The sequence below is a fragment of the Diabrotica virgifera genome, chromosome 9 (genome assembly GCF_917563875.1).
Source record: "Diabrotica virgifera virgifera chromosome 9, PGI_DIABVI_V3a".
Classification (NCBI taxonomy): Eukaryota; Metazoa; Arthropoda; class Insecta; order Coleoptera; family Chrysomelidae; genus Diabrotica; species Diabrotica virgifera.
This window is the reverse complement of record NC_065451.1, coordinates 145,450,482-145,462,588: the sequence shown is the minus strand read 5'-3', so window position 1 is coordinate 145,462,588 and position 12,107 is coordinate 145,450,482. Positions and strand designations below refer to the sequence as shown.

At 34.4% G+C, this 12,107-nt stretch overlaps 1 protein-coding gene across 1 annotated transcript; it reads left to right on the top strand.

Annotated features, from left to right (window-relative positions):
* Nucleotides 1–1,169: 1,169 nt before the first annotated feature.
* LOC126891516 (uncharacterized) lies at nucleotides 1,170–3,195 on the top strand. Its single transcript, XM_050660693.1, has 2 exons — nucleotides 1,170–1,325; nucleotides 2,322–3,195. The coding sequence occupies exons 1-2, from the start codon at nucleotides 1,210–1,212 to the stop codon at nucleotides 3,193–3,195; spliced, it is 990 nt and encodes a 329-aa protein (XP_050516650.1). The 5' UTR covers nucleotides 1,170–1,209.
* Nucleotides 3,196–12,107: the final 8,912 nt, after the last annotated feature.

Sequence of the window (12,107 nt, the reverse complement as noted above, 5' to 3'; positions counted from 1 at the left end):
GCGGAACGTCACAAATCCATTACACGAAAATACCGACATCTAAACAATACACTGCTTTAAAGCGTTTTATTAGGGAAATTGTAGAATATGTTGTTCAATTTTTTAAATGGAAGTTTTGTTTCGACATGCAACGCCGGGGCCCAAAATGTCTGGGGCCCCGTATAATTGATACGGCTGATACGGCGGTAGCTACGCCCCTGATTGGAACCACTCTGATATTTATTCAATATCTATAAAAAAGAACACTTTGGAAGGCAAAATATTTTATTTATCAAATAAATTACATGTAGTATCCGTCAAATTCAAAATCTAAATTAGTGTCGTAACCATCAAGGTAATCTTCAACATTAGCATCACTAGTCAGAGTAGTATAATAGTGATGCTTAACGTCCTCAGGAATAAGATGTAATAAAGATGCGATGTCTTCAACCTTTTTGGGCGATATTGGTTTGCCCGTAGGCCACAGTTCAGTTAGCGATGGCAAAAATATATTCCTTGTGTTATCTAAACAAGGTCTGCCTTTTGATTTCTTTGAAATGTCTACTTCAACATAGTCTTCCGTGTGTGTTTTTGACATACATTATTTAAATGGTTTGCCTTTATAAATTTTTATTTCTCTCAAATGAAGCCAATTCATTTTTTCTCCAGTGCTATCATCGGTGTCTTCTGAAAAATCACCCGAATCTTGTAACAGATTATCACCGTCTAAAGGCTCCCCCAAACCAACGCGAATTATTCGCAGCGGATTCGTGACGGAAAGTTCGCAGTCGAATTCCTGACGGAATTCGTAAAGAACTTCATATTGAAGCGAATATATTCGCGTCATACTCGTATGTGTCTAGTATTGAGAAGAGTTGGTGACAACGAAAAACAAAGAATACTACTCAGTGATCTCAATTCTTCACAAAAATGTATACATCATCAGATGAAGAAGAAGCTCTTGTAATGTTAGCAATGGAGGACGACAATTCAAGGTAAAATTATTATCTATAGTTATCCTAAAACAACAATATGGACTATATTATGAATTTAATCTTAGGAAAAGAAGAAAATGGGTTCATGATATCAATCTAGAAAGACTGAATATGGGGAATATCAGACTGATATGGGGAATGATATGAGAATGATATATCAGAATGATATGGGGAATATCAGACGCTGATGCCTCAATTACGAAAAGACGATAAAAGATGCTACATTTATTTTAGAATGACAATAGATTGTTTCGATGAACTGTTGCACCTTGTAGAAAATGATATTAGAAAATCAGACACGAATTACCGAGAAGCTATTTCTCCCGAAGAACGGTTGGCCATAACATTAAGGTAAGAAAATGAAAAAAAAAACTGCAGGCATTATTTATATCATTAATTTACTACAGTAAAAGAGAATAAGGATCAAAATAACTCTAAAATATACTTTATGTATTGTAAGGGTCAAAGGAATTGACATAGTTGGAAACTGATAGATTATGAGAAGCTGCTTGGTTGCAACTCTGCGCCAAGTTGTGTAGTGTAATATAATTATTTTCACAATTCACTTCATAGAACCCAGAAGTATTCGATTGTTTAGGTAATGCAGTGTCATTTGGTGAAGGTAGGGATACAACCGAAATACTTCCGACGGAAGAGGGGTTTTGATAGGTGTCTGTACTTTCAGCTCTAGATTGATGGCTATTCAAAGAACTTTCCTCCAATTGAAGCAACTCCTGCTCCATGATAACTTGCGCAATCTTTATTTTTGTTTCAATTTGCCTTCTAGGAGAGAAAAATTTTACCGTAGAAGCATGAGCCAAAAACAGTTGATCGGTAGCATCATGCACTACTCTCTTTTTGCTCTCAAAATAACTGATCATATCTTTCACAGATGTGGATGGCTCAGAATTGCGTTTTCTGTTTGTTCTGCCTGTAGAAGGAGTTTCATTTGAAAGAGTAACCCTAGGAGCTTCATTTCGAGTAGGTTTCGATGAGGAGGGTTGAATCTTATTCTGGGAATCATCTGTCTGAGTTGTTAGTAGATTTTTACTACACGTTGGTTTCTGTACTGCGGAATTTTCATCCGTTAATATATTTTCGGATGATTCTATATTTGGGAATGCTTCAGATTCTTGTGTATCAACATCTGTGACATTGGATGCAGTCTTAGCAAAATTTAGGAAAGTTTTGAACGATTCCATATGATCTGCCCATATCCATTTTTTTTTATCGCTTGCCGCTTGTCCAGTTCTAGTTTTATTAGTTCTTATGTACTTAGCGTACGTATCGCGCATATTCCTCCATTTTTTTAAATCTCATCCCCTGAAACAAAATACTCTTTTTTAGGTATCTGGCTACCGGAGATACATTTTATACAATAGGCCATAGTTTTAGAGTCGGGTTTTCGACTGTAAGTGCCATAGTTGTCGAAGTTTGTGAAGCTTTATGTAGAAATTTGCAACATATTTACTTGCCCGAACCAACTACAGAAATATGGAGAAAATCTGAAGAAGGTTTTAGAAATACCTGGCGATTCCCAAATTGTATTGGTAGCATCGATGGCAAGCATGTTACTATCAAGTGTCCAGACAAAACAGGATCTAATTATTGGTGTTATTTGAATAAGTTTTCTACAGTATTAATGGCTATTGTTGGCCCAGATTATAGATTCATTTCAGTTGATATTGGCGGTTTTGGTAAAAACAGCGACGGTGGAATATTCGAAGCTTCCAACATGGGAAGAAGATTTGAAACAAATCAGATGGGTGTACCTGAGCCGAAAAATCTCCCAGGCCAGAATGAACTTTCCCCCCATGTCTTAATTGGAGACGAAGCCTTTGCACTAAAACCATACTTGTTGAGGCCCTTTCCATACGGTCAAAGCAGAACAGATATTTTCAAGGAAAATTATAATGTGAGGCTCTGTAAAGCGAGAAGAGTAGTAGAAAACGCTTTCGGAATATTGGCACAAAAATGGCGTATATTCTACAGACCAATGGAAACAAAAATTGATACTAGTATTCTCATTGTGAAAACTGCATGTATTTTGCATAATTTTCTAAGGACAAAAAAATGTGATGATAGATTCATAGAACTTTTAGATCCACCAGAGCCTGAACTTGGAGCATTTCAAAATTTGGACAATGACCCAAGGAGAGCTGTAAGACTGGCATTTTCTGTTCGAGAAAAATTTGCCACGTATTTTAATTCAGGACTATAAATAAATTGTTCACGATGAAAATAATGGACTCTTCTTGCAGTAAATATAGTATTGTTTAGGCCTCTGCTTTTCTTTAGTCTTAGATGTAGAAAAATAAACCAATACAAATCGTAAAACTACTCACCATTTTCGCCTATTTCTTCTCCTATTCTAGTCCAAATCTTGTCCTTTTTCCTTACATTTTTATAATCTTCATGAGAAAGGTCATAGAGAATAGGATACTTTCGAACCAACTCAATAATTCTCTCCATTTTCAATTTTTTCACATGCGAAACCACTGCGAAACTGATAAAAACGCTGTCGAGTGCGAACTAAGATTCCGGACGAATAAATACGCAGACAAAACGCATGCCCGAACGACGAAAATCGTACTTGTCTGAACTTGTATACTTACCACAGTGGAAACAATTCAATGCGAATCGTATGCGGTACGGAATTCCGCAGGTAATGCGAATTTTCCGCGTTGGTTTGGGGGAGCCTTAAAGCAGGTTCCTAAAAAGTATTGAGGTTAGGTTTCAAATTTTTACTAAATCTAAACAAATTTATTTTTGCATGATTTTAATACTTATTACATACCCCATCTTGGTTTTCTTTTTGTGCTAGCTACACCATATATCGTCATCTGGACACACATAATAATATCGCTCGTTAACACTTAAAATTTAACTGAAAGATTACGGTTTAGGTAAACACAACCAGGACCAACAATAGAATAAATAGGTATGGAATTTGCATAAAGGAACCAACCCATTCAGTTCCTTTATGCAGAATTCTGTAACCGCGTTTAACTGTATACGTAAGGGTACTATTCCACAGATGGCGTGACCATGCACATAAATAGGTTGGTTCTATTTTGCATTTTATAGAATACTAATTTTTATAATCGAAAACTTCATTATCTCTAAATTGACAAAATGCGGGTTGGTTCCTTTATGCAGAGCTACATCCGATTGGCACAGCTTTAATAGATCCTGCTTTTTTATAACTGATGGGCCGAGGTTTGGAGTATGCCCTTTTTAAGTCTATTTCTCTCAGATTAACAGGACGACCTTTAAAAAATATTTATATCTTTGTAGTCAGAATTGTGATCCTACCTGTGCAACACAATGCCTGGTTTGGATTTTAAATATGTCAAGCATTTTATTTGTAGCCAGTTAACTTTTCTCCATTATTTGTATTTTTTGTCATATTTTTCATTATTAGTTTTGACAGCGCCTCTAAGTCAAAAAAGTCCTTAAACCTGAGTTCTTTTACAATATAAGGTTTCTTACGAGATCTACACGCCCTTGCCATACGGAAAAAGTTCAGAGAAATAAGGGAAAATAATATCCTGTTGGTGACACAACCCCCTCCAGGCCGAAACCAAATTTTTTCAGTAGTTTGGACATCTACACTCTGGACCAAAATTAACCGGCCACCTTAAAAATGGGTTATTTTTGATGTCTTATATCTCCTAAACCTGTTGTCCGATTTAAGTGATTTTTTTAACATGTTATATCCTTATCCCTTGACAATATCGTTATAATAATATTGTTGCTAAACAGGTAAATTTTCATTGTATACCGGGTGTACGAATCAAACTGTTTTTTTCTTAAAGTTTGCATCACCCTGTGGAATATTCTAGCATTTGTAGAATACTGAAATTAAAACCTAATTATAGCCTCATGCTTTCTCAACATTTTGTTGTTTGATTGATTCGCTTATGTTGGATAATAAAAAAGTTAGGTGCTTTAACAACTAGACATGTTTTTCATTAATACAGCGTGTTTTTAAAAAAATTTGGCAAAGTTTAAGGGGTAATTCTGCATGAAAAAATAATGACAGTTTGCTTTATAAACTTATGTCCGCAAATGCTTCGTTTCCGAGATAGGGGGTGTTGAAATTTATTAAGTTTGAATACGTAGTTATGAGCCATGATGGCTCATATTACCCGTATGCGCGCCAATGTTGAATATTAAATTCTTAATTGTATGTCAAAAAATATGCAATAACTACGTCATAAAACCCACCAAATTGCATTTGCATATCGCAACCGGTTTTAAACAATAAATAAATCGACAGTTTGTCAGAAAATTTTCAACACCCCCTATTTTGAAAACTAAGCATTTGCGGACCTAAGTTTATAAAGCAAACTGTCGTTATTTTTTCATGCAGAATTACCCCTTAAACTTTGCCAACATTTTTTAAAAACACCCTGTATTGATAGAAAACATATCTAATTGTTAAAACACCTAACTTTTTTATTATCCAACATAATCGAATCAAACAACAAAATGTTGAGAAAGCATGAGGCTATAGTTAGGTTTTAATTTCAATATTCTACAAATGCTAGAATATTCCACAGGGTGATGCAAACTTAAGGGAAAAAACACAGATTGATTCGTACACCCGGTATACAATGAAAATTTACCTGTTTAGCAACAATGTTATTATAACGATATTGTCAAGGAATAAGGCTATAACATATTAAAAAAATCACTTAAATCGGACAACAGGTTTTTGGTCCAGAGTGTATAATATTAACCTATATCAGTGGTGCTCAGACTTGTACGGCGTGAGATCTACTACATAAACTGCAAGCGTCCAGCGATCCAAATAAAAAACTTTATTGCACGTTTCTAGTTGATAAAAAGTTGTAACTACAGGGAGTTGTAATTAAGTTCATGTTTTTCATCTTAATTTTATTTGTATGTTGATCCATGATATATCCCAAGTTTTTCTTATGATGGTAAGTGCTTAACGAGGGCCAAACGCAAGCATGATGAGAGATGTTCGTCAGTTAGCCTATTACGCTACTTTGATTCCACTACCTTCATTTGGGAAAATTCAGGCTCACACAAGTACGTTGATCCAAATTGTAAGCTCCAGAGCTACTTGCTTCAAAGACGGATAGTTGTCAGACGGTATGAAAGACCAACATGTGGTATTGGTCGCTCTGGACTTGCGGTGTACATGCGAAATTATTTTCAGTACGTCAGTTTGGGCGGAAATGATGTTCATGTTGAAAGTAATGAATATTTCTGTGGTAATTTTTTCTACGTCTTCACAAGAAAATGGATTAGACAGGAATGTTAGAATATCTGTCAGTTTTTTAAAGTCAGCGAAGTGTCTTTTAAACTCGCTATGTGCTTGCAGCTCCGTCTCTTAATAAACATAATTCAAATAAGCGGTTACCCTTTTATTCTGCGATGGAAAGTTGTTTAAATCTTTTCTGTTCATTTGATTAATCAATGTTTTCTTTGTAATTGTATTTTTTTCGTGAATCGCGATCGCCTTCAAAATCTTTGGCGATCGACCGGTCGATCGCGATCGACAATTTGAGCACCACTGACCTATATGTTTCCTGTAGCCAATTTTGATGATATACATAGTTATAAACAAATGAAGATCAAAAAACAAATTTGAGAGTAAGAAACTCATAAATCGTATAAAAAACTTCAATACGGCGTTCGCTGAATCTGTCTATCCTTATTGGTATAGTTTAAAAGTTATTTAATTTGTTTATCCCAAATTAATTTTTTTGTAACACTATAAGTCAGAAAATGATGAAGTTACAGTAATACTTTGGATAGTTTATAAAAGAAGAAAATTTACACTATTAATTTAAATAAAAAAAATGACAAAAAATAATTCTAAATATTGCAAAATTATTTTGCAAGAATTATTTATAATATTTTGCTAATTGTCATAGGACAATTGTTTTTCCTTCTAAATGTGTATAAAAATTCAGTGTTTCTAGATATGAAAAAATAATTTTTCTACGGGTAACGATTAAAAAGTTATTCTAATTGTTTATAATTAAGCAAAAAATCGACATGTTTTTGCAAAATAATTTTACACTGAATTAAGTTTATTTTCTAAGCAACTTCTTTTTTAAAAAGTTTTATTTTAAAAATACATTTATAAAATATTCTACCGAACTACTAACAATATTAATAAGTTTAATTAGATTTGGACGGAGCGACGTCTAGTAGATGAATGCTTTCTGGTAAACAGATGTAGGCTTATTTATGGCCTCGTGTTTTTGATGGACTGTGGTCGGTGATTTCCTATGGAATTGTTTATTGTTGTTTATATGATTCCTCCCTCATTAATTTCGGAAAACAAGGGACTTCGTTTTTCTGAACCATTTTCTTTACCTTAACATCGGTAAAAGTTTGTGGGTCATTATCGCCGGTAAGCCAGGTATTTTTAAAAAAATCTATAATAAGAGCGAAAGTCTTAACGAAATTGCTACCGAGGATAAATGTATAAGGTAACGTAGGTACAATTAGTGCTTTAATGACATGACAGACATCGTTAGCTAACATAGGAAGGTCGACTACACCTGTAACGGTGCGATTAGATCCGTCAGCTAGAGAAACGTTTTGATGTTGAGATGGATTTACACATAAGTTATTGGATTCCAGGAATTTAATACCGTTAGAATCTACTATGGTGATAGAACACCCAGTATCTAGAAGAACGGTAAAATTTCTAGAGAAAATCGACACAGAAATGTGCGGTCGGCAATCGCTAATTTTATTAATTAGTACAGGGGCAATTTTCGTACCATTATTATGATAGAAATGTTTGACGGTCTTTAACCACTTAGCCCACTTATTTTGAACTTTAACGTCGGATATGCTAGGGCGGAAAGATAACGAGATTGCACCGACAGAACAAATTCGACTAACTAGTTTTTTGAACAAGAACACGTATGGACTGTCATATTCTGTTTTCCACATTTGTAGCAGAAACGGTTCCGTTGTTCCTTCTTACAATGGGGATAAGTGTGGCCGACAGTTCGACAGTTCCAACAGGACGCTACTTTCGAAGTATTTTTATTACTCGAATTAGGTAAATTAGATTCTTGATTAGAGTTAGATGAAGAAGATATGGCATTTGAGGTATTGTTGTGAGAACGACGCTTCGACTGAGGAGTATCAGTCTCGACAACAGACACTTTTGAATTTTGGAAGAAGTTGCATCCTCCAACTTCTTAACAGTTTGAGTTAGTTCACTCACGGTATTAATTTCTGTCAAAGTGACATGAGGGATATGTTCCGGTAAGATATTTTACGAATAATCCTTAACTTTGTGGATTCGGAAGATCCGCGAGATAAACGATTAAAAAGAGAGAGCATTTGAGCGGCGAAAATGACGATAGGCTCGCTACGTTTTTGTTTGCAACTTTTGATTTGATCCCAAAGATCTTCGTCGGCATCGGGAGATAGAAAAGTGGATTTTAGGAGTTGAATGAGTTCATCCCAAGAATTTATAGTTGACTTAATACTGCGAAACCACACCGCGGCATCGCCAGAGAAAAATTCAATAGCCGAATTAAACAGAATGTCTTTCGGAACATTTCGAGATTCAGACAACTCACTAACTCGTTCAGTAAAATCAAAGAGAGTCTTGGGGTCACCATTGAACTTAACATTCCATTTGAATATGGAGTATTTGGAGATATTTCCATCGGGAGTAGGAACATATATAATCTGTGGAGGAGGAGGAGGACAACCTCGACAGAAGAAGAACTAGAAGATGAAAGGAATTATTTTATCATTTATCTCTTGCTCCAATAACAGACAAGCAGCGTTATATTCATTGCGGAAAGATATATGTTCCTCGGAAACAGGCTCGGGAGGCGTTATATTCTACCTAACAAATGAATTAATCTAGACTTTACTTGTCGAACACACGAGTCTGTTGAAGAACCTTCAAATTCTTTAACTTTGAAATATTCTCGATAGATTTTGTAATGGCGGTCTTTTCATTATCAAAATTTAAGGTATCTAGATAAAATTGACGTAAGAAAATTGACTTCAAAATTATTCATTTTTAATTTGAGTCTACAGGTAAGATCAGGCTTAATTTATAGCTAAATATGTAGAAACTTTTGTAGTGTGTTTCCAGAAGGAACGTAAGAAGAAAATGAAGAATTAACTGAGATAGAGATAAAGCAAATAGAAGGAGAAAATAAATGGAAATCGAACAACGAAAAATGATCAGGGCACGCGTAGCTTGGGCGTTAGATGAATGTCTAGAAATAGCTAAGAAAATGATTAGATAAGAATGTATAAAGAAAAGTAAGAAGATAATCATGCCCCACGTTGCTTGGGCGTCATAAAAATGTGTAACCTCGGAAACCTTTTTTTGGATGGTGCTAGAAAGGTCACCAATGGAGACACAGCGACGGCAGCCAGATGGTAGGTGGAAAGCGAGTCGTGGGTTCGAAACTAGCTTTTGGAACGTGGAAGGGAGTCAATAGAAGAAATAGGTAAAGATAAGACAAGACAAGGTAGATTAGAGAAGAGAGAGAAACAGATAAAAAGATAGATAGGTAAAATTACCTAAAATAAGAGAAGAGATACAGAGCACCACTTAACTTTTTGGGGTTGCACGGGGAAAATTAAGAAACCTTAGAAACGAAAACAGGTAGGTAAGGAAAGATAATGAGGTTCTGAGACCAAATACAAGAAATAGACAGTTAATTAGTAAATATTTAGCGGTAATTTCTTATCAGGGAATTTATTATGAGTAGATAAATAAAACTAGTGAACTAAATAAAAAATAATATATTAAACAAATGGTTCTCCAGAAGGGTGAATCCCAAAAAAAAAACAACAAGAAATAAAGCGAAAACAATATACACCAATCAAAACTGCACCAACAATTAATGTGTTGTGGTGTACAGTTAGAAATAAACAATGATTATGATAGAATAAATACAAGTATCATATTATAACAAAAACATGCACAATTAAAAACACAGTAAAGAGAGCCTGGTTATGAATTAAAAAAAATCAAGCATCTATCATGAAAAATCTCTCTTTACTGTTTTAGGGCTTATCTCGAGATACCTAATATGGTAAATTTAATGATGGATAGAAAATATAAAGTACAAAGATATAATAAAATTAAATGCAAAGCATACAAAGTTAACAACCGTTTACAGTTCAAATATCAAAAACCATCCCGCAGTTTGTTTTATAAAAAAAAATCAATCGCACAGCTATTAATGAATTAGTGAATGTTTGTACTTAGTTTTGACAATGAAAAGTTCTATTAATGAATAAAAAATTCTATTGATGAAATCGCTGATGAGATTACATCGGAGGTTAGCCTTAACCACCGATGAAGATATTTTTGAGGTAGATAGCCAATAGATTGCTCTATTTTTGGAAATAGTTGTAGGTAGTCCTACTTACAGTTACTCTGCCTCTTAATTTGCACTGAATCGATATTTACTTTAACTAGTAAGCAAGCACTGAAGTTATTTGGTAATTTGAATCTAATCGGATGTTAGATCCAATTACAGATACGATAAGAGAGTGAATATCACTCAGATAAGATATATTGTAGATAAGGTATAAATATGGTAGATAAGATATACGGTACTCTAGAGACACACGTCCGCCATTCAAGCTCTTCATTCGCCAAGTCCACTTCGCAATCTTTGCGATGCTTGTTCCTTAAAAAAGGTGGGAATATCTCCCTCTCAAAAAATCGAACTCCTAAAAAAAGAACCGACCTAGTTTAGTTTTTAGGTGCAGTAGCGGTATTTTATAAAGATGCTGAATGAATAGGTCAAGGGACCTAACGGTTGTTTTCAGACAAAAGATCTTTAAAATATCGAAGTGCCGAAATATCGATTTCCTGAAACGGAAAGTGGCAATAAAACATTGCATTGCCGCTTTGAATAAAGTGTCATACCTAACGGAATGTTGGTAGTAAACTTTGGGGAGGTTTCTTAACGGTACCTCTTATACTAACAGATTACAATAACACCATAAATAAGATACTTTGGGTCTATTTCCAAAACATTGTGTTTCGGCAAAATTTCAATAAAGAAATGGTCCCGTTTAGAATAATAAACTCAGTTATTTGCAGATGCGGCCATAGGCGTACCAGTAATTAGTGCTAGTGGGCTAAGAATTATTCCAAAGGGTAAATTAATTATTAACTGATCCTATTATATAAAAAAATGTTACACTAAATTTGAATGTGTCAATATATAAATGTTCTAGGGGAGAATTTCCGATTGGTGTGGGACAAAAAGCAAAACAACTGGGTCAGAAATAGAACAAAAGTCAAAGACGCAGGTCAACATAGAACCAGGCTAAAATGGAGCTTCGCAGGTCATAACGCTAGACAAACGGACAATAGGTGGAATAGCACGATACAACGATGGAGACCATGGACAGGAAAGAGAGCAAGAGGACGACCCCAGATGAGATGGGGAGACGACATTAAAAAGATAGGAGGAACGCACTGGAAACAGAAAGCACTAAACAGAAGCGAATGGAGGAAACTGGGGGAAGCCTATGTTCAGAATTGGACGAATTAAAGGGCAAAAGAAGAGAAGAAGTAGGTTTAAAGACAAGAGAAGTGGGATGTCTTTCATATTTTGATTTTTAGCATGAATCACAAGTGTTAACATAATTTATAACATCTTTGTCCAGATCAGGCCAATAAAAATGTTTTTTTAATGCAGTGAGGTTTTCATTAATTCCTCTATGATTTGTTTTTATTTCGTGATAACATTTTAATTTTTCTGCTTTTTCTTCTTCGTCTTTTATATCTGTTAATGAGTGTGTTTGATATAACAAGAAAAAATGCATTATTTTTGAAATTATTTGTCATAAAACGAATAAATGGTATCTCTAGATTTTTATCTTTAAATAATAAACAATAAGTTTTGTTAGGTCTTATAATTTCTTTGATTAAATGTAAAAATTGATTTTCTTCAAAATTTTCTTTTGGTATTTGCCAATAATATCTATTTTTATCGAATATTTTTTGATATGTGTTTTTTGGTTGCCTATTATTACTAGAGGATATTATAATTTGATTTTTGTAAACATTTATAGTTTTTTCTGTGTGAGGTATTTTTAATAAAGGGTCTTCTAAACTTGTATGAACTGTTT

Coding starts and splice junctions, on each gene's coding strand:
- LOC126891516 (XM_050660693.1), top strand. CDS start 1,210: ATGACAATAGATTGTTTCGATGAACTGTTGCACCTTGTAGAAAATGAT. Junction 1,326..2,321: donor CGGTTGGCCATAACATTAAG/GTAAGAAAATGA, acceptor ACTCTTTTTTAG/GTATCTGGCTACCGGAGATA.